The sequence below is a fragment of the Dendrobates tinctorius genome, unplaced genomic scaffold (assembly GCF_039654945.1).
Source record: "Dendrobates tinctorius isolate UK_male_01 unplaced genomic scaffold, ASM3965494v1 ptg000069l, whole genome shotgun sequence".
Lineage (NCBI taxonomy): Eukaryota > Metazoa > Chordata > Amphibia > Anura > Dendrobatidae > Dendrobates > Dendrobates tinctorius.
This window is the reverse complement of record NW_027361737.1, coordinates 4349565-4373282: the sequence shown is the minus strand read 5'-3', so window position 1 is coordinate 4373282 and position 23718 is coordinate 4349565. Positions and strand designations below refer to the sequence as shown.

At 44.4% G+C, this 23718-nt stretch overlaps 1 protein-coding gene across 1 annotated transcript in view; it reads right to left on the bottom strand.

Moving 5' to 3' along the window:
* LOC141095357 (mast cell carboxypeptidase A-like) overlaps window positions 1-22662 on the bottom strand; it is a 57293-nt gene extending 34631 nt beyond the window's left edge. Inside the window, exons 1-2 of the mRNA XM_073581329.1 lie at window positions 22556-22662; window positions 22359-22434 (exon numbers count right to left, since the gene is read on the bottom strand). Of these exons, the coding sequence (XP_073437430.1) occupies window positions 22359-22434; window positions 22556-22626 (147 nt within the window). The 5' untranslated portion in view covers window positions 22627-22662. The remainder of the gene's footprint in view (window positions 1-22358; window positions 22435-22555) is intronic.
* Between the last annotated feature and the right edge of the window lie 1056 nt (window positions 22663-23718).

Genomic DNA, 23718 nt, shown 5'->3' with positions numbered 1-23718 from the left:
ACCCTCCACTCCTTCCAGCCTGTATCCGTACTTGCTCCTCCTGTGTGAACAGGTCCAAACCTGTTCCGTCACACTCCACTCCTTCCTGCCTGTACCAGTACTTGCTGCTCCTGTGTAAACTGGTCCAAACCTGTTCTGCATCACTCCACTCCTTCCTGCCTGTATCCGTACTTGCTCCTCCTATGTGAACAGGTCCAAACATGTTCTGTCATACTCCACTCCCTCCTGTCTGTTCCAGTAATAGCACCTGCTGTGTGAACAGGTCTCTACCTGTTCCTTCATACACCACTCCTCCCTGCCCTGTGTCTCTCCCGTGCCAGCCTGCCCTGTGTCTCAAAGCCGTGCCTGCTTGCCAGAGTCTCAAAGCCATGCTCGCTTGCCAGAGTCTCAAAGCCATGCCCGCTTGCCAGAGTCTCAAAGCCATGCCCACTTGCCAGTGTCTCAAGCCGTGCCCGCTTACCAGTGTCTCAAGCCGTCCCTGCTTGCCAGTGTCTCAAGCCGAGCCCGCTTGCCAATGTCTCAAGTCATGCTCGCTTGCCAGTGTCTCAAGCCGTGCTCGCTTGCCAGTATCTCAAGCCGTGCCTGCCTGCCCACCCTGTGTCTCAGCCGTGCCTGCCTGCCATGTGTCTCAGCCATGGCTGCCTGCACTGTGTCTCAGTCGTGCCTGCCTGGGTACCAGCTGTGCTTGCCGTGCCTACCTGCCTGTCTGTCAGTCGCACCTGTCCAAGTGCCTTGTCCCCGAGTGGCATCAGCACGTGTGTTTGCGAGGTGTACGGAGAGGAGCTGTGTGTGTGTATGGGGCGTACAAAATGGATCCCTGTGTATGAAGTGTACGGAGCTGAGCCGCGTGTGTACAGAGCAGAGCCGCGTGTGTACAGAGTGGAGCAGAGCCGTGTGTGTACTGAGTGGAGCCACGTGTGTATGGAGCAGAGCCGCGTGTGTGCGAGGTGTACGGAGCAAAGCCGCATGCGTACAAGGTTTACGGAGTGGAGCCATGTGTGTACAATGTGTACAGAGTGTGGCCATGTGTGTAAAAGGTGTACGGAGCAGAGCCACATGTGTACAAGGTTTACGGAGTGGAGCCATATGTGTACTGAGTGGAGCTGTGTGTGCGAGGTGTACAGAGCAGAGCCACGTGTGTATGAGGTGTACGGAGCGGAGCCGCGTGTGTATAGAGCAGAGACATGTGTGTATGGAGTGGAGCCGCATGTGTATGGAGCAGAGCCACGTGTGTGCGAGGTGTACAGAGTGGAGCCGCATGTGTGCAAGGTGTACGGAGTGGAGCTGTGTGTCTATGGGGCATACAAAATGGAGCCCTGTGTGTACGAAGTGTACGGAGCAGAGCCGCGTGTGTACGGAGCGGAGCAGAGCCGTGTGTGTACAGAGTGCAGCCATGTGTGTATGGATCGGAGTCGCGTGTGTGCGAGGTGTACAGAGCAAAGCCGCATGTGTACAAGGTTTACGGAGTGGAGCCATGTGTGTACAAGGTGTACAGAGTGTGGCCACTTGTGTAAATGATGTACGGAGCAGAGCCGCATGTGTATGAGGTTAACGGAGTGGAGCCATGTGTGTACTGAGTGGAGCCGTGTGTGCGAGGTGTACAGAGCAGAGCAGTGTGTGTACGAGGTGTACGGAGCGGAGCAGCGTGTATACGGGGTGTACGAAGTGGAGCTGCGTGTGTACGAAGCGGAGCCGTGTGTGTACGGAGTGGAGCTGCGTGTGTATGGAGCGGAGCTGTGTGTGTGCGAGGTGTACGGAGCAGAACCGCGTGTGTACGAGGTGTATGGAGCAAAGCCGCATGTGTGCAAGGTTTACGTAGTGGAGCCATGTGTGTACAAGGTGTACAGAGCGAGGCCACATGTGTAAAAGGTGTATGGAGCAGAGCCGCATCTGTATGAGGTTTACGGAGTGGAGCCATGTGTGTACTGAGTGGAGCCGTTTGTGTGCGAGGTGTACAGAGCGGAGCCACGTGTGTACGAGGAGTACGGAGCGGAGCCGTGTGTCTACGGAGCGGAGCTGTGTGTGTACGGGGTGTACAGAGCGGAGCCGCGTGTGTGCGGATTGTACGCAGTGGAGCTGTGTGTGTATGGGGCATACAAAATGGAGCCCTGGGTGTAGGAAGTGTATGGAACTGAGCCGTGTGTACTGAGTGAAGCAGAGCCGTGTGTGTACGGAGCGGAGCAGAGCCAGCCGCGTGTGTATGGAGTGGAACCGCGTGTGTACGAGGTGTATGGAGCAAAGCCGCATGTGTACAAGGTTTACGGAGTGGAGCCATGTGTGTACTGAGTGGAGCCGTGTGTGTGTGAGGTGTACAGAGCACAGCTGTGTGTTTACGAGGCATAAAAAGCTGAACCGTGTGTGTATGAGGTCTGCGGAGCCATACGTGTACAAGGTGTATGGTGGGGAGCATTCATACCTCCCAGCGGGACAGTCCTGATTTTGAGAGAGAGTCTGCCCCACTGCCCCGGCCGGGAACTTACTTTTCTCGTGGACACAGGAGTACACGGAGGAACCCCGAGGAGCACTTTAAAATTCGCACCTGACGTTCCACCGGAAGTGACGTGCTAGAAGCTGACCGGAAATTAGGTAATTTCGGAAGGAGATTATGACAGAACCATGGAGGCACTTCAGGGAATACTTCAGATCCATCACCGTGTCCTCCTCCGACAGCGCAGAAAGCAGGATCGCCTTGGACTCAGGGATGCCGGCCATGTGAGCGGATCATGATATATCCTGCATTGGGAGGCTCAGGTGGGCACTACAATGGGAGCCGGGCTGCTATAGTATCTTTATAGAATCTTTCTCTCTCTGTTTCTTTCTCTCTCTCTGTTCTTTCTTTCTTTCTCTCTCTCTGTTCTTTCTCTCTTTCCTCTCTTTCTCTCTGTTCTTTCTTTCTTTCCCCTCTTCCTTTCTCTCTCTCTTCGTTCTGTCTTTTGCTCTGCTCTTTCTTTCCCCTCTTTCTTTCTCTCTCTAATCTTTATTTCTTTTCTCTCTGTTTTTTCTTTCTCTCTCTGTTCTTTCTTTCTCTCTCTCTGTTCTTCATTTCTCTCTCTCTGTTTTCTTTCTTTCCTCTCTTTCTCTCTCTGTTCTTTTTCTGTCTGTTCTTTCTATCTCTCTCTGTTCTTTCTTTCTCGCTTTTTTTATTTCTTTCCCCTCTTTCTTTCTCTCTCCCTCTCTATTCTTTCTTTTCTTCTTTCTCTCTCTGTTCTTTTTCTTTATTTCTTTCTCTCTGTTCTCTTTCTTTCCCCTCTTTATTTCTTTCTCTATGTTATTTCTTTCACTCTGTTCTTTCTTTCTCTTTCTTTCCCCTCTTTCTTTCTCTCTCTAATCATTCTTTCTCTCTAATCTTTCTTTCTCTCTCTGTTCTTTCTTTCTCTCTCTGTTCTTTCTTTCCCCTCTTTCTTTCTTCCTTTCTCTGTTCTTTCTTTCCCTTCTTTCTTTCTTTCTTTCTTTCGCTTCTCTCTTTCTTTCCCCTCTTTCTTTTTTTCTCTCTCTCTGTTCTTTTTTTCTGTCCCCTCTTTCTTTCTCTCTCTGTTCCTTCTTTCTTTCTCTCTCGCTCTGTTTTTTTTCTTTCTCTCTATCTCTCTGTTCTTTCATTCTTTCCCCTTTCTTTCTTTATCTCTCTGTTCTTTCTTTCCCCTCTTTCTTTCTCTCTCTGTTCTTTCACCTCTTTCTTTCTCTCTCTGTTCTTTCTTTCTTTCCCCTCTTTCTCTCTCCCTCTCTGTTCTTTTTTCTGTCCCCTCTTCCTGTCTCTCTCTCTTTCTTTCTTTCCTTCTTTCTTTCTTTCTTTCTTTCTTTCTCTCTCTTTCTTTCTTTCTTTCTTTCTCTCTCTGTTCTTTATTTCTTTCTTTCCTTTCCCTCTTTCTCTTCTTTCTTTCTTTTTCTTTCTCCTCTTTCTTTCTCTCTCTGTTTTTTCTTTCTCTCTCTCTCTGTTCTTTCCTTCTTTTCCTCAGTACCAGTCAGTGTGCCCACATTACCAGTAGAATAAGAGGGGTAGGAAACTAGGTGGCATGGGTCACATTGAGCCTCTCGTACTTTTACTGGTGTATAATCATATGCCCTGAGCACCCCCATAAAGTGGGCCAGCCCCAGACAACAGGGTACAAACAAATCACTATTACTATCAGTCCAAGTGGACAATTATATACGTAAAGTTAATGATGTCCCTGTGCCAAGCAGTGCGGAGGATCAGAATACACAGAGGAGACCAGAGCAGTGGGGTATGGGGAGAATTATATGGGACACATTATGCTGTATGAAGTGATATATGGTATTCATTATACTGTATGAAGTAATATATGGGGCCCATTATGCTGTATCAAGTAATATATGGGGCCCAATATACTGTATGGAGGAATTATATGGGGCCCATAATACTGTATGCAGTAATATATGGGGCCCATAATACTGTATGGAGCATTATGTGGGGATAGGGGATGACTTTCTGTTTGTTGTGGATCTGACCGCTGGGACCCCATGATCCTGGGAAACATAGCTTTGAAGAGCACCATGTAAATGGAGCTGTGGTCAATCATACGCACTGTGGTGCCATTCACATGTGGCTCTTCAAATTACACCTTTAAGAGAGTGATGAGGGGGTGACAAAGTATAGCAATAATTCACTGATCAGGGCTGATGAGTGCTATAGTTTGTGGGCTGGTGGGATTTGTGTGACAGGGCTGCATTTTTGTCCCAGGCCGGCCCTGTGCCAGGCCTACCATTGCCATTAATGACTCTTGTTCTGGATACTTCTGTGTTGTTCTTGTATGTGCGGATGATGGCACTGACATCCTTATGTTTGGACACCTTTTTTTTCTAATTATCTAAATGTCCACTATTGTACTCAGTTTTATAATATAGATATAACAATTTACTTTTTGTGTGTGTGCGTGGGGGCGTCATTTTGCTGTTCACCTCAGGCACCATAGAGTCTAGGTTCACCCCTAGGTGTCAGGGTGTGGGAACACAACAGCTCATGACAACCGCTCTGTATACATCACACAGACAAAGTGATATGCGTCCGGTTCCTGCCACTGCACAGCAGGAATCCAGAGCCTTGCACCCAGCGGTCTCCCATTCTTCTTCGGCCGCAGTGGAGCCTGCTCAGCAGATTCGTCGGTCCCAGCGCTCTGCCCAGGCCAACTCCGTGGGTTTGCTTGCTGCTGCCACCTCTGGCACAGCTATGACAATGCAGGCTGCTCAGCAGTGAGATTCTCCAGGGACTAAGTCCTCATGTCAGGCCACTGAGCATGCCCGTGGAGTGATCTCCCATTGGAGATCGAGGGTCACGTGCTCAGGTCCTGCTCGTGTTCGGATTGGCCCATCCGAAAAGCCAGGAAGGTCCCGGACGCCCGTGGCTATAAAAGGTTCGCATGGCCACTCGCCCATGCGCTAGGATAGACTGTATTTACAGACTATAAGGTGTGAGAGATGTATGCACGTATGAATGTATCTGGTGACTGACTCATGAAACCCATACCCTTGGTACACATGTGTTGTGCAGCCTAGCCTGCTAGTGCCCAGGCTTAGGTGTAGGTAGCTCAGGGTTTGAGTCAGACATTGGTCCTCACCAGTGATCCAGCACGCCTCAGTGCACGTGCTCCACACTCCACTGCCAGCGTCTTTAGCGGCGCTCGTGGCAGCGACGCCGCGCGCTCAGTGGACCTAGAGGGACTCTAACCCCCGTGTCCGGGGTAGCGTTCTGTGGCCATACACTGTACGCTCTTTTAGCCGAGCTCTGTGATCACAAACAGGCTCCGGCGTTTATGTTCAGCGGTAGTGCGGCTCTGTAAAGCAACAGAGTCCGCCCCCGTACACACCGGGTGACGATAACCCGCGTGTGTTATTATAGTATACCGCCATATAGCATCCGCCATTACTGAGCAGCAGGTTACCACCCCTGCACGGTGGAACGCACCTTATTACCATCTTTATTATTTGGTCCGTTCCGCCAGCCCTAACACATAAATCTCCCTGAGAATCTGATTTTACCACTTATTGTAAATAAAAGGGAGCATTACCAGTGTGAAGTAAGCAATGACTGACACACAGCTCTTTTGGGTGGTGACTAATCACTTGGGGGGGAGGTGAATAAGACATCAACTCCTTGCACAAACGGTGAGGCACCATGCTGCTCTGTAGTAACTCAAATTGCATACTTAATCCTAAACTTGACAAGTCTACCAACCCTCAACTGTCGAGTTCCCCATTATCACCACTCTCAGTAAACACTGTCTCCATCTGTAAACATCTTTCTCTCCATCACTGAGTTGACTTGTGGAGAGAACTGCAGCCAACAGTCAAAGATTACACCTATCTTTCCCCGTGCCATTCAGTTTTTATCAGAAAAGACCACATACTCGCTCATTCAGCCTTGGTGCCTAATATAACAAACATTTGTAACCTCACCACTCTCTGGTCTGACCACTCTCTGATTCATTTATCCTGTTCCTCCCTGCTTGGCTCCCTGCATTCCTACCCAAAATTCTCCCAAAGACTAAGTAAAAACTGTGATTATTATTTCTCTTTGAATCAACAGCAGCCTCTTCACCAATTTCTCTTTTGGAGCATACAAAGCAATTTTCAGGGGCTTCTAGGTTCAAGAAACTACTCTCAAGAAAAAAGAAAGTCTTGCTAGAATGGCAGGGTGTTAACTTTAGAGTTCCATATGAAAACAAGCCCTCCCCATCGACATATCGGGACTAGTGATGGGCAAGTAGCATGGTTGCTCGGGTCTCTCTGAGCATGCTCGGGTGATCTCCGAGTATTTTGGTTTGCTCAGAGATTTTGTTTTCGTCGTCTCAGCTGCTTGATTTCCGACTTGTAGACAGGCTGAATACATGTGGGAATTCCCTAACAAACAGGCATTCTACACATGTATTCAACCTGTCTAGCAGTCAAAAATCATGTAGCTGAGGCGATGAAAACTAAATCTCCGAGCACGACAAAATACTCGGAGACCACCCGAGCATGCTAGGGGAGACCGAGCAACGAGTATACTCACTCCTCACTAATCGGGACCTCAAACATGCAGGCATCTAATTATACCTTTGTCTTTCTGAGAATGCAGACTGAACCCTTCAACATACAAAAAAAGATATACAGCATCCCTCTGTAAGGACCAAGATATATGCAAACACAAGATCTAATCTACATTTTTGCTGAATAAAATATACTTACAAGAAAAGTACTTACAAAAAATGAAGGTTCTTAGCACATAAATTGGCCAATTCATGTGTGCCCATCAACCATGGGAAGGTGACACTTCTCTGATGGGTCCTATCATCCTAAACATGCCTCTCTTGGGCTATAAGCCTAAAATTTAAATGGGCAAACATGCCTCCCTCAGGTTATAAACGTACAATTTTAAATAGGGAGGTAGGAACCAGCACCAACTAAAAGCACTCTTGGGTTGATGGGAGTAGCGAGTAATGCAGAGTCAGAAAGGAGGCAGTCACAACTTCCAATGGCAAACTGCAAAAAAAAAAACCTGACCAACACCTTCATATAGTGTGAACAGGTGCAAGCTGCAATGACTGCATAGCATACAAAAAAGGGACTCAGCAGCTTTCTGTAAGGACCAAGTTATATGCAAATACGACATCTAAAACTGCATTACTGCTGAATAAAATGTCCTTCCAAAAAGAAGTACTTAAAAAATGAAGGTTCTTCATGCATAAATTGGCCAATTCTTGTTTGCCCATTTAAATAGTAGGTTTATAGCCCAAGAGAGGCATGTTTAGCATGACAGGACCCATCAGAGAAGTGTCATCTTGCCATGGTTAGTGGGCACATATGAATTGGCCAATTTATGTGCTAAGAACCTTCAATTTGTGTAAGTACATTTTAATCAGCAACAGTGTAGTTTAAATCTCGTGTTTGCATATATATTGGTCCTTAAAAAGCACTGATGTGCCCCTTTATTGTATGCTATGCAGTAATTGCAGCTTGCACCTGTTCACACTATATGGAGGTGCTGGTCAGGTTTTTTTATTTTTTACAGTGAGCCCTGACAGTTCCAACAAAAGTTTTACATTCTCAATAATAAAAGAAACTCCAATCTTGCTTCATGCCTAAAAGGTCTAACCATACTACGTCCCCCAGAGCACCAAAAGTGTTCTCATATCTAACCCACAACGGATTACCCATTGGTTTCAACAACACCTTGAATATCTACACATGTGGTCAAAATTGTTGGTACCTCTCGTGTAATGACAGAAAAACACACAATGGTCACAGAAATAACTTGAATGTGACAAAAGTAATACTAAATAAAAAAATCTATGAAAATGAACAAATGAAAGTCAGACATTGCTTTTCAATCATGCTTCCACAGAACTTAAAAAAAAATAAAACTTATGAAATAGGCCTGGACAGAAATGATGGTACCCTTGACGTAATATTTTGTTGCACAACCTTTTGAGGCAATCACTGCAATCAAACGATTCCTGTAACTGTCAATGAGACTTCTGCACCTCTCAACAGGTATTTTGGCCCACTTCACAAGAGCAAACTGCTCAGGTTGTCTTATGTTTGAAGGTTGCCTTTTCCAGACGGCATGTTTCAGCTCTTTCCAAGGATACTCGATATGATTTAGGTCAGGGCTCATAGAAGGCTACTTCAGAATAGTCCAATGTTTTCATCTTAGCTATTATTGGGTGTTTTAGCGGTGTGTTTTGGGTCATTATCCTGTTGCAAGATGGGTGACCTGCGACTAAGAACAAGCTTTCTGACACTGGGCAGCACATTTCTCTCTAGAATCCCTTGATAGTCTTGAGATTTCATTGTACTCTGTTATGATGAGTCACCGAAGGAGGAAAAAACAAAATACCCGCTAAGTCCAGAAAAACCAGAGAGGTTGGCAGCTATCGGATTGCAGACCCCTGAACCTATCCACAACAACTAGCAGTAGCCGTGGGGGGTTCCTACGGTGCCCTAGACCCCTCGATCACAGCCGGAGAACTATATAGCCTAAAGACAGAAAGGGGAAAAACTAAACTGCCCCAGAGCAGACCCCAAAGCAATAGGCAGCCCCCAACATATAATGACGTTGAAGCAAGATGAAAACACTAACACAGATAGAAAGATAGGTTGAGCAAATGATGGGGTCCAAGCTAACTACATAGGACAGGATAGGAAAGCTGCTGTCTTCCATCCGCAAAACCCCTATCAAAATGAGCCAACCGACTGTTAGGAAAAACAGGCCCTGAAGTCGCTAGGCTTCAAAAGACTATATCAGCACTCAGGTATATTCTGAAGACAGAGCAAAATATCGACAGATCAGAGACAAAAATGGAGTTCAGCTCACCCCCGGCCGGGGATGGCAGAACTCCCAAAAAACAAGGCAAAACAAAAAAACAAAACTGAAGAGTACAAAGAAGAGCAGAAAACTTAGCTTTGAGATGCAGGAATCAGACTGGTCTCCAAGAATCCAGCAGGAAAATCACCAGCCAGGAAGAAAGGTGTCGGCAGCCTTATATCCAGTCCTCAATTCCAGCCACCCAGTCATCATCTAGCTGCCCATGTGTTTGGTAATCAGCCTCACTACCTTCCTTCACGAGAGGAGGGAGTTCATCAGACCTCAATGTTGAAGGGAAAAATGAACTCACCTCAGTACCTCCCCCTTGAGGAGGGGTCACCAAACCCTCATCCATGCTACCAGGGCGATCCGGGTGAGCCCGATGAAAGGCACACACCAATCTTTCAGCATGAATATCAGAGGCAGAGACCCAGGAATTATCCTCCTGACCATAACCCTTCCACTTAACCAAATACTGGAGTCTCCGTCTAGCCAGACGGGAATCCAGTACTTTCTCTACCTCATATTCCATGTTACCTTCAACCAATACAGGGTCTGGAGGTGCCACCACAGGAACTACTGGTTCAACAAACCTCTTCAACAAGGACTTATGAAACACATTATGAATTTTAAATGTGACAGGAAGGGCCAACCTAAAAGAGACCGGATTAATAATCTCCAAAATCTTGTAAGGGCCAATAAATCTAGACTTAAACTTAGGAGAAGCCACCTTCATAGCGATATTTTTTGATGACAACCAAACCATATCACCCACCTTAAACTGGGGACCAACGGTCCTACGCCGTTGGAAAACCGCTGGGCCTTTTCCTGGGAGAGAGACAACTTATCCACTACTTGGTCCCAGATCTGGTGCATTCTCTCCACCACAGTGTCAACACCTGGGCAGGCAGAAGGCTCCACCTGCCCTGAAGAAAATCGAGGGTGAAAACCAAAGTTACAAAAAAAAGGTGACATCAAAGTGGCAGAACTAGCTCTATTATTTAAAGCAAATTCGGCCAAGGGCAAAAATGAAACCCAATCATCCTGATCAGCAGAAATAAAACATCTCAAATACGACTCCAAAGTCTGGTTTGTTTTCTCCGTCTGCCCATTGGTCTGAGGGTGAAACGCAGAGGAGAAGGACAACTGAATTCCCAGCTTGGAACAGAAAGTCCTCCAAAATCTAGACACAAACTGAACTCCTCTGTCAGATACAATGTTCTCAGGAATCCCGTGCAAGCGAACCACCTGTTGCAAAAACAAGGGCACCAACTCAGAGGAAGATGGCAACTTAGGGAGTGGTACAAGATGGACCATCTTAGAGAATCTATCACAAATCACCCAAATAACAGTCATTCTCTGAGAGACAGGCATATCAGAGATAAAGTCCATTGAAATATGGGTCCATGGCCTCCTGGGCACCGGCAAAGGCATCAACAAGCCACTAGAGCGAGAACAAGGTTTAGACTGGGAGCAAGTCCCACAGGACTGCACAAAATTCCTGACATCATGAGACAAGGCGGGCCACCAAAAAGACCGACTCACCAGATTTCTAGTACCAAAAATACCTGGATGACCAGCCAATGCAGAGCAATGAACTTCAGACATCACTCTCTTCCTCCACTGGTCAGGAACATACAACTTTCCACTGGGACAACGCTCAGGTTTGTCCTCCTGAAACTCTTCCACAACAACTAGCAGTAGCCGTGGGGGGTTCCTACGGTGCCCAAGACCCCTCGATCACAGCCGGAGAACTATATAGCCTAAAGACAGAAAGGGGAAAAACTAAACTGCCCCAGAGCAGACCCCAAAGCAATAGGCAGCCCCCAACATATAATGACGGTGAAGCAAGATGAAAACACTGACACAGATAGAAAGATAGGTTGAGCAAATGATGGGGCCCAAGCTAACTACATAGGACAGGATAGGAAAGCTGCTGTCTGCCATCCGCAAAACCACTATCAAAATGAGCCAACTGACTGGTAGGAAAAACAGGCCCTGAAGTCGCTAGGCTTCAAAAGATTATATCAGCACTCAGGTATATTCTGAAGACAGAGCAAAATATCAACAGATCAGAGACAAAAATGGAGCTCAGCTCACCCCCGGCCAGGGATGGCAGAACTCCCCAAATAACAAGGCAAAACAAAAAAACAAAACTGAAGAGTACAAAGAAGAGCAGAAAACTTAGCTTTGAGATGCAGGAATCAGACTGGTCTCCAAGAATCCAGCAGGAAAATCACCAGCCAGGAAGAAAGGTGTCGGCAGCCTTATATCCAGTCCTCAATTCCAGCCACCCAGTCATCATCTAGCTGCCCATGTGTTTGGTAATCAGCCTCACTACCTTCCTTCACCAGAGGAGGGAGTTCATCAGACCTCAATGTTGAAGGGAAAAATGAACTCACAACAGTACCCTGCCCAGATTCTAGACATACTGTGCCAGATGCAGCAAAGCAGCCCCTGAACATAACAGAGCCTCCTCCATGTTTCACAGTAGGGACAGTGTTCTTTTCTTGATATGCTTCATTTTTTTGTCTGTGAACACAGAGCTGATTTGCCTTGCCAAAAAGATCAATTTTTGTCTCATCTGTCCATAGGACATTCTCCCAGAAGCTTTGCGGCTTGTCAACGTGTAGTTTGGCAAATTCCAGTCTGGCTTTTTTATGATTTTTTTCACCTATGGTGTTCTCCTTGGTCGTCTCCCATGAAGTACACTTTGGCTCATACAACTGGCTACAGTCCCATGGATCTTAAATTTCTGAATAATGTATGCAACTGTAGTCACAGGAACATCAAGCTGCTTGGAGATGGTCTTATAACTTTTACCTTTAACATGTTTGTCTATAATTTTCTTTCTAATCTGCTGAGACAACTCTTTCCTTTGTTTCCTCTGGTCCATGTTGAATGTGATACACACCATTTCTCAAACAACACAGTGAGTATCTGTAGCCCTATTTACAGACCCACTCACTGATTCCAAGATTGTAGACACCTGTGATGCTAATTAGTGGACACACTATGATTTAACATGTCCCTTTTGTCACATTATTTTCAGGGGTACTATCATTTCTGTCCAGGCCTATTTCATGAGCTTTATTTTTTTTTTAATTCTGAGGAAGCATGGTGGAAAAGCAATGTCCGACTTTCATTTGTTCATTTTCATAGATTTTTTATTTATTATTACTTTTGTCAGTTTCAAGTTATTTCTGTGACCATTGTGGGTTTTTCTATCATTAAACGAGGGGTACCAACAATTTTGACCACGTGTGCATACTATGGCCCTTCCCCTAACACCCCACACTCAATAAATGCTTTTTTAATCTCCTAAACTGAGCTATTTTCCCTACTGAAATAGAAATGGCTATCCTCCAATAAAAATTAAATAAAAACCCGGGCCCTGCACCTACTCTTATCCCCTATCTCACTAGTTATTTCAACTCTCTGAGAGATAGGCAAAAAACAGGAGCAGCAGCCTTAAAGGGAACCTGTCACCACTTTTCTGGTCTACCGGCTAAAAATATCAGTTAATTGAGTGTCAGCTATGAATTCCATAACTACTTATTAAACCCCCTGACTCCCCATGTATCACCCATAAAAACCTTTTTTATTTCTCCCGCGCTCTATGGTAATGTGATCGATTCGATTCCCTCACTCCACCCCTCCTCGGCTTGCTGTACGCATTCCTTGAGGTGAATAACGCAGATCGCTTAAAGATTCCGCACGTGCGCAGTCAAATGAGATCTCGTGCGTGCGCAGTATATTTTGCCCAACTGCGAGCAAAGCCGAAAAGCAGTGCGGCCCATGCGCACTACTGCTTTTCGGCTTTGCTCGCAGTTGGGTAAAGCATACTGTGCACAAGCGAGATCCCATTTGATTGCGCATGCACAAAATCTCTAAGTTATTCACCTCAAGGAATGCGTACAGTAAGATGAGGAGAGGTGGAGTGAGGGAACCGAAGCAACGCCCATCGGATCGGACCGAACACATTACCATACTGTGAGGAAGCAATAAAAAAGGTTTTTATGGGTGATACATGGGGAGTCAGGGGGTTTCATAATTAGTTGTGGAATGCATAGCTGTGACTCAATTAACTCAATTAATTTTTAGCTGGTAGGCCAGAAAAGTGGTGATAGATTCCCTTTAACAGTAGCTATATGTATGATACCCAAGCCAAACTTGGACCATACATTATAATCAAACTATAGAGCCACATCCTTAATTAACATTTCAACATTTAGTCAGACCACACTATTGTGTGCAATTTTGGACGCTGGTGCTCAAGAAAGACATTACTGAACTTGAAAGGGTTCAAAGGCGGGCTACTAAAATGATAAATGGAGTTGGTTCACTACAATACACAGAAAGCTTATCAAAATTAGGTCTATTTACTCTAGAAAAGAGAAGACTTAGGGGAGACCTAATATATATGTACAAGTATATCAGAGGGCAATACAGAGATCTCTCCAATTAACTGTTTGTACCAAGGATTGTGACAAGAACAAGGGGGGATTCTCTTTGTTTGGAGGAAAGACAATTTCTGCACCAGCATAGAAGAGGGTTCTTCACGGTAAGAGCAGTGAGGCTCTGGAATTCTCTTCCTGAGGAAGTGGTGATGGCCAACTCACTGAATGAATTTAAGAAAGGAATGGATGCTTTTCTTGTGAGTAACAGTATAGAAGGTTACGAATAACAGAATATTATAGGTAGATGGTTGACCCAGCTTAGGGGAAGGATTTTTTTCCCTATGGAGAAAATTGGCTTCTACTCTGTGGGTTTTTTAGCCTTCCCCAGGCTCAACAATGCAGAACAGCTGCACTAAAAATAGGCTGAACTAGATGGACATAAAGTCTTCCTTCAGCCTTTAAAACTATGTTACTATGTTACATTCATTTAAAATGACGTTGCTCCCCAAACTGCTCTATTTATTCAGAATTCCCTCAGTTTCATTCCTAACTCGTTATCTTAAAATAGTTCAACGTCTAATCAATACTTTCCTTTGGAAGGGTGGTCTCCCCCATCAACAAAACCACGCTATTATTATTATTTATTATTATAGCGCCATTTATTCCATATACCTATACCGCCATCGCTTTAAAGCAGATCTGGGTGTTCCCAATCTCACCAAATATTATCAAGCAGCTCAACTAGCCTAATTTACTCTATACCATGCCTTCTCTGAACCACATCTCTGGCTCTCCCTGGAAGCTCCAGAGTGCCATCCACTTACTCTTGACACCTTATTATGGTTTCTGCCTGTCTATCGAAGACATATTACTATTCCTATCATATTGCATTCACTTCAAATCTGGGACTTTTTACTCTCTAGCTGAAGTCAAAACACATCTATCTTGTGTAGTGCGGCCGTGTTCACATTGTGCAGTAATGAGGCAGTGACCCAGTAATGTTCAACGCAAATGTCTTTATTGTCCAAAAACTCACAAATGAAAAGCAAACGGTATCCTCCAGATCGCAGCCAGCGCATCCAAAAAGTCCATCTCCAAAACCTGTTGTCGTGGTGACTGCACCACCATGTCACGCTGAGGGGCGCCAGCCATTTTACTTCCCTTGGCTCTGTGTTGACTTCACACAAGCCAGATGTTGCAGAGCCACCTGCTCTGCAGCTTGCAAACAAACACTGACACACCCATACCTTTGCTGCAGGGTTTTTAAATGGGATCTGTAGCCATGGGCCAGTTGTAAGACCCGGCTGGAGGGAGTGAACCACTCCACTGCCATCCTGTAGTTCACTCCAAAAATAAAAGCCTATGCTGGGTTTTCGTAAATCTGCCTTGGCCAAATAGCTTGACCAAGTCCAAACTTACTTTTATCCTGCACTGCAACCACAGCTATGTCTGTAACTGCAATGCACTCCAGTGGGCTCAATATGCTTCTATGCACAACCTGGGGGATACATACTGTCCCTCGCATATAATTCCTCTCAGTGCGTCACACTTGGCATATTATTAACAAAAAACTATCAGCTGTACTGAAAGACAAAGTACATAGATTTGAAAAAAATGTTGCTTCCCTAGGTGGAATAGGCCAACCATACCACCTTTGCCTCCAATTCTCTATGAACTACCTTCATCTAGAAGAATCAATTGGTCTCCTCCTCAGTCCCTACTCAATTCTCCACCCCTCCCTCTTTCCCTCCCAGCCCTCTACCCTCACCTTACCATGTGTATGTCCCCTCTTACAGTTCTTTCTATTAGTTGCTTGCATTAACACATTTTGTCATGTACTATATATGTAATGTACTTAAAACTTTCACTACAAATTTATTGCTGATAAAACCTTATACATTCTGTATAGTATAGATATTTTTCAATTTGCTACATGCAAATTAAGCAAAATGATGGTAAGATGTTGTGGCGCCTTGCGTCTTTATCGCCACAAAAGGGTTAAATATGTACTGTTTTGTATGTGTTTTGTGAGCAATGAGAGTTATGCTTTCTCTGCTAGAGACCACAACACACAACCACAATTTGCCTCACTCCCTCACTTGTTTGAAGCTGAGAGCTTTGCAGACATACCATAACTGGGAGGAGGAGGGGCCGTGTTGTTGTTTTGTGGGGAAGATGACCTGACGGACGGACTTGTCAGCAAGAAGAAGGGATGGTTTGTGCACTGTAGGCGTATGTTTGTAATTACACTAGGGAAACATCTGGGAAAAGTGTAGATTGAGTGCAGTATCTTGGGTTGACCACAAGATGGCAGGGGAGAGTGTGAGTTCAGGACTTGACAGCAGCTTATGGCTAGAGAAACCGTTGGTCATGGGGGCGGAGTTATAGGGAAGCGGCAAAGTTATAAATAGGACAGGAGGGTTCCAGAGAGTTCCAGTCCCGGGAGGAGCTCAAGAGAAGAGGAGTCTGTGACGGAGTGTGTGCTGTCTGGAGAACCTAACTAGGGGGACTGAGGAGAAGGGAAGTCAGGGGGTGGTCCCAACACGAAGAACTGCAGAACAGAACAGACGAGGCCCCGGGGGGTACCAAATTGACGATGATCTCTGACCGGTGAAGTGCTGGCAGTGGGAAGGCCTAGGGCAGCCCCAGTGGTTGAGCCATAAAGAGACGTCACTACGACAGAAGAGAAGTGCAGGTACCCGGGCCTAAATACGAAGAGCTGTGGAAGTACTGCGGTGTATTGCTGAGGTTGTCAAGAAGACGGCCAATAAACTTGGACCTGTTGTACCTAAAATCTGCCACCATCTCGTGTCTTTATCGTCTGTTCGCGGTGAGTAGGGGACCACCCCCCAGTCCGGCCCACTCTAATACAGTTTCAGCAAAAAAGAAGGAGGAAGAATGCTCCTGGGAAGCCATGTTAAGACATGTGCTCTGTCCAGGAGTACTGCTAAAAGAAGCATCAGGGACCAGCCCCTAGACCATCCATGCTTTCAGAGCAGGGTGGTAAGCTGAGAGACTGTGTGGGATTATACAACCAGCAGCAAAGTGTTTTCCCTCAGAAATACTGCAAGAACCTAGGATCAGTGAAGGATAGTGCAAGTGAGAACTTGAGCTGCTCGCACACAGGATCCATGCTGCAAGTTGCCAAAGGAGAAATATACAGTGAGTAAAGGCAATACTGGGAAGTTCTAAACTCCGGGAAGCCTTGGTCCCAGAAGGGATTAGAATAGCAGGAAGTTACACTGAGTCACAGCAGGGAAAGATAACTCCAATTCTCCAGAGCAGACTGTAACCTGGTGAGAGTTGTAATATCTCCTCTGAACTGCACCTGAACTACAGTAAATGATAAAGTGACTTTCCTTGTCTCCTGCCTTATTACTCCGTGCCTTCTACTTGCATCACAATCTCTGAGGGTCTGCCCTGGTTGGAGAGGGTTTAACATCTGCACTGCCATCATCATCTACTCCCCCAGGGATCATCTGCAGTGCTGACTATACTACAGTCGAACACTCCAACTGGCGTCATGAATCACTACATAAGCTTTATCCCCATCCAATTCTACCCCTGTTACATGACCGCCTGAGACCACGTACCGGGTCACCGCCATTGTGACATCTCCCATTGAAGTTAACGGGCTCGGTACCGAGTATCCCACGGCCCCTCGGGTGCGTCAATGTGGCCACTATTTTTCTGATCCAGAGAGGGCAAGGCAAATGGTCAAGGTCACCTGTTGCACTGTCCTTACAGCTTATCATATTATCCTCAACATCACTCATTTTTCCCTTCCTATGCCATACTCATTTTCATCAGCCTTTTCGCTCTACAAGGCAGCTTCAGGCTTGACTGGGCCTTGGATGGCACTGCAAAGATGCCAAGGAGGACGCACATGATGGGGAAAGGAGAAAAGAAAAGGTACCAGGACCTGACAGAGGGCTGCGATGACAGAGGGATGTGTGCGCAGAATAACTTTGCTGCAAACTGAAATTTCCAGTTAGATCTGTGCGAGTTGGCAAAGTCAAAATTTTGCAGCTTTGATCATCTCTAGTAGCAGATGTTATCCCAGGACTGCAATTAGGTCTAGAATCATTGGTATTAAAGGGGTGTTCCCATATCCAAGATCTTATCCCAAAATGTAGTAGACATAATAACAATAATATTAGCAAATACCTCCTATTAGAAATGTAGTATTGTTTTTTTGATTCGCTATGTCCCTTTCCTCATGTGCAGGCATTGCAGGACCTTAGGTATCCATGGTCAAGACCACTGATATGGTTACAATTAGTTAGCTAGTTGCTAGTGGTCATAACCATGGATACCTAATGTCCTGCAATGCGTGCACATGAGGAGCTGCTCTCAGCTCTCAGAATTGGAGTATATACAGTTGTGCTCAAAAGTTTACATACTTCGTCAGAATTTTTGCTTTCTTGGCATTTTTTCATATGATGTGAATGATAACACCAAAACTTCTTCTCCACTCATGGTTAGTGGTTGGGTGAAGCCATTTATTGTCAAACGACAGTGTTTTCTGTTTTTAAATCATATTGACAACCCAAAACATCCAAATGACCCTTATCAAAAGTTTAGTGATTTTGGCCTGATAGCATGCACAGAAGTCGACACAAATGGGTTTGAATGGCTACTAAAGGTAACATCCTCACCTGTGACCTGTTTTCTTGTAATCAGTGTGTACATAAATGCTGAATGAGTTTCTGGGATCCAGACAGACTGTTGCATCTTTCATCCAGCCACTAAGGTTTCTGGATTGTGAGTCATGGGGAAAGCAAAAGAGTTGTCAATGGATCTACGGGAAAAGGTAGTTGAACTGTATAAAACAGGAAAATGATACAAAAAGGCGTCCCAGGAATTGATAATGCCAGTGGAAAATGGAAAATCAGGGGGTCTGTAAAATCAAGACTGCAGTCAGATAGACCAACAAAAATTTCATCCACAACTGCCAGGAAAATTGTTCGAGATGCAAAGAAAAACCCACAAATAACATCAGCTGAAATACTGGACTCTCTGAAAACTAGCGATGTGGCTGTGTCAAGATACACAATAAGGAGGCACTTGAAGAAAAATGGGCTGAATGGTCAAGTCACCAGAAGAAAGCCATCACTGTGCAAATACCACAAAGTATCTCGCCTATAATATGCAAAACAGCACAGAGACAAGTTTCAAAACTTCTGAAACAAGGTAGTTTGGAGTGATGAGTCCAAAATTGAAGCTATTGGTCACAATCATAAATGTTACATTTGGAGAGAGGTCAACAAGGTCTATGATGAAGAAAACACCATTCCTACTGTAAAGTGCGGATGTGGATCGCTGATGTTTTGAGGATGTGTGAGCTACGAAGGCACAGGAACCTTGGTCAAAGTTAAAGGAAAGATGAAAGCAGCAAGTTAACAACAAATACTGGAAGCAAATTTGCAATCACCAGCCCGGAAGCTGCGCGTGGGCCGTACTTGGACGTTCCACCATGATAACAATCCAAAACACAAGGCCAAGTCGACCTTCCATTGGCTACTGAAATCTAGACGTGGCGTGACGTGGCGGGATGGCTTGTACATTATTTTGATCAAAATTATGTTTACTAAATACCCTTATTATTATTATTACCTTTATGCATTATTTGCAGTATATTTTTTACTTTTTAGTTCAGGATATTTGTGTTTTTTGCTTTTTGTTTTCTCTGGTTAATGGTCATGTGTTAATATGCACTTACATTGTGCATACACATTAACTTACTTTTCTCAGTTCAGATTTGTTTTTTATTCATTTCATTGTGCATTCAGTGCATATATGGGTGTGACCGCCCTCTTTCTGAGCTGGGAAAGCCATCCAGTCTGGCCTAAGCTGTTACTAGTGGTTCAGCCGCTCGACCCTTATTCACATTCACGCCACTTGGCAAGTGAAAAGGTTTTAAATACTAGAGTAGGTACTGTCCCACAAGGGTTGCCGTGACGTGGCGGGATGACTTGTACATTATTTTGATCAAAATTATGTTTACTAAATACCCTTATTATTATTATTACCTTTATGCATTATTTGCAGTATATTTTTTACTTTTTAGTTCAGGATATTTGTGTTTTTTGCTTTTTGTTTTCTCTGGTTAATGGTCATGTGTTAATATGCACTTACATTGTGCATACACATTAACTTACTTTTCTCAGTTCAGATTTGTTTTTTATTCATTTCATTGTGCATTCAGTGCATATATGGGTGTGACCGCCCTCTTTCTGAGCTGGGAAAGCCATCCAGTCTGGCCTAAGCTGTTACTAGTTGTTCAGCCGCTCGACCCTTATTCACATTCACGCCACTTGGCAAGTGAAAAGGTTTTAAATACTAGAGTAGGTACTGTCCCACAAGGGTTGCCGTGACGTGGCGGGATGGCTTGTACATTATTTTGATCAAAATTATGTTTACTAAATACCCTTATTATTATTATTACCTTTATGCATTATTTGCAGTATATTTTTTACTTTTTAGTTCAGGATATTTGTGTTTTTTGCTTTTTGTTTTCTCTGAAATCTAGGATTAGCCTGCACACTGTGAATATTAAAGTGAGGTTCTGGTGTAATGGACCATAAAGGCCCTAGACCAGTATAATAGAAAATTCACTGCACACTCAAGTGGAATATCTTGCACAAATAGTAAAATTTATTAGGGTTTTAATAAGGGAGAGATAATTTATAGTAAGACCAAGCGACTACAGACACTGATGTTTTGACCCCGCCGGGGTCTTACTCATATGTCGCTTAGTCCTAGATGTATATGGGAGATAAGGCACCATGGTGCACAATAGGGATTACACGTGATCCAAATAATGCTAGTTTGTTGAGATAACATGCCAATAGAGTGCTTGTATAGCACGGTATGACGTGTGGACCTGGACTTGTAGCGTGACCGAGTGGCGCTCCCGCGCCTTGCTGTGGCTGCAGCAGAACAAAGTGAAGGTTCTGGAGTGGCCATCTCAGTCTCTTGACCTCAGTATCATTGAGCCACTCTGGGGAGATCTGAAGCGCACAATTCATGCTAGACAGCCCAGGAATTTACAGGAACTGGAGGTTTTATGCCAAGAAGAGTGGGCAGCTTTACCATCTGAGAAAATAAATAATCTCATCCACAACTATCACAAAAGACTTCAAGCCGTCATTGATGTTAGAGAGGGCAGTACACGGTACTAAGAAATGGGGTATGTAAACTTTTGATCAGGGTCATTTGGATATTTTGGATTGTCATTAAGATTTAAAAAGAGAAAACACAGTAGTTTGACAATAAATGGCTTCACCCAACCATTAACTACGAGTGGAGAAAAAATTTTGGTGTTATAATTCATATTCTCTGAAAAAAGGCCAAGAAAGCAAAAATTCTGGGGTATGTAAACTTTTGAGCATAACTGTATATATACATGAACATATATATAACCAGATATCCTCATACATTTCCAACTGCACATTCAATGTCTCCCACTCCCACACTACCTCCTCATCCTACCCTTTCTCTTTTGGAGTCCCCTGAGGCTATGTTCTGGGACCCCTACTCTTCTCAATCTATACGCTTGGCCTGGGACAACTCAAAGTCCCATGGATTCCAGTACCACCTTTATGCTGATGACATTCAAATCTACCTCTCTGGTCCAGATGCCACATCTCTGCTGTCCAGAATCCCAGAGTGTCTGTCTGCCTTATCCTCCTTCTCTTCTCACTTCCTCAAACTCAATGTGGACAAATCTGAACTCATCATCTTTCCTCCATCTCACAGATCTTCCTTACCTGACCTATCTATCACAATAAATGACATCATGCTTTCCCCCGTACCGGAAATCCGCTGCCTCGGAGTAACTCATGACTCGGCCCTGTCTTTCAAACCGCACATCCAAGCTCTTTCCATCTCATGTCACCTCCAGCTCAAAAATATTTCCAGAATCCATCTTTTCCTCAACCCTCAATCTACTAAAATGCTTGTGTAAGCCTCGACTACTACACATCCTTTTCTGTGGCCTCCCTGCTAACACTCTCGCACCTCTCCAGTCCATACTTAACTCTGCTGCCTGACTAAATCATCCTTCTCCTCGCTACTCCTCCACTTCTCCCCTCTGCAAATCGCTTCACTGGTTCCCATTCCCTCAGTGTATCCAGTTCAAATTTCTAATAATCGCACGATATTTTCCTTCACGTAATCTCCGTTCCTCCCAAGACCTTCTTCTCTCCTCCACACTTATTCGCTCCTCATTTAATCTCCTCCAAGACTTCTCCTGAATATCCCCCATCCTCTGGAATTCTTTGCCCCAACACGTCCAACTATCAACCACATTCAGACCCTTCAGACGGAACTTGAAAATCAACCTCTTCAGGAAAGCTTATAGCCTGCAATGACTCCGCTGCCTCCTCACCACTACCAGAGCTACCGCCTCACCAACACCTGAGCTGCTGAAAGCCCCAACCTACTGTCTCCTTCCCCAACATCCTGTAGAATGTAAGCCAGCAAAGGCAGGGTCCTCTCTCCCCTCTGTATCAGTCTGTCATTGTTAGTTTGATTACTGTAAGCGATATCTGTTATTTGTATGTAACACCTTCTCATGTACAGCAGCATAGAATTATTGGTGCTATATAAATAAATAATAATAATAATAGTAATAATAATAATATTAAACTACTCACCTCCATTATGCTGCCCAAATATTTAATGAATTCCACCTCATCATCATTTCCAGGAGTAACATGAAATAGTTTCTCACTGCAAAAGGGTGAATATAAATTTCAATAAGAAACATAAAAAATGTAATACTGTCCATATTAAAAGCTCAGCACATCAGCCATTCAATGAAAGTTTCACTATGCATAGAAAAGAACAGTACTTGTCAAATCGTCGGCCATGAGGAACGCTGAGGCTGGCTGCAACACAGCACAAAAGTAAGAACAGCTTCATCTTGTCTGCTGGCTTCTTCTAACTTCTTTCTTTTCCTTTTATTTTCTTGCAACAGACAACATGTGATTATCTTACATTATTCTAAGATTAACCAGATTTTACTAGATAACATTTTATCTCCCATTCAAGAGCAAACAAATCATCTCTAATATGAAGCAAAACAGCTTTGTCCTCTAAAATGAATCAAACACCACTTAAAGGGAACCTGTCACCAGAAAAAAACGCTATTCATCTGCATATATAGGGTTAATCTGCAGGTTAATAGCGTTACTAATCTGCCTGGCACCTGCACTTACCTGAACGCAGCAGGGAGAAAATTAACTTTATTACCCCTGCAGCGTTCGACTTTTAGTCACGGGTGCGGTGTCGGCGCTGATTTAGTCTGCAGGTTAATTGTTTTTTTTCTGGTGACAGGTTCACTTTAATGTTTAAAATGTCCTATCATATTGTTTCCTACCTAGCCGAGGTGCAGCTCATAAAAGTGAATGCATATTGGGGAGAATGTATCAAAACTGTCTAAAAGAAAAATTGTCTTTGTTGCCCTTAGCATCTAACAAGGATGGAACGGGACTGAAATTCAGCCCTGGCATTTGAAATCACACAGGATCATGCTGTCCTCAGCTCCCCAAGCACCTGATGGGGACATATTGCTAATATTTTTCCGCCTAAAGGAAATCAAGATGTACTACAAGACCAATATTTCTAATAATACCAACAATATTGCTATATAAGATTAAATAATTATATCAAAATAATAATATTGCAATATTACAGACGAATACCAACAAACCATAACCAAATATTACCAGCATTTATAATATTGATAATACCACCATACTGATCATTAGGGGTTGAGGATAAAGTCTATATACAGTAACCTTAGAGCCTATCGGGCCCAAAAAGTCCCTATGGCATATACAGTATAAAAAGACCAATGCTATTAAAGACTTGCAATAATTGGAGAACCCATTAAAGCATTTGCTTTGGGGCCCATGCTGTTCAAGTATGCCACTGCACATGATCACCAACTCCCACTGCCAGCACCTAAGAATTTATGAGGATTCAGAAGTCCGCAGTCACATAGAGTCACTG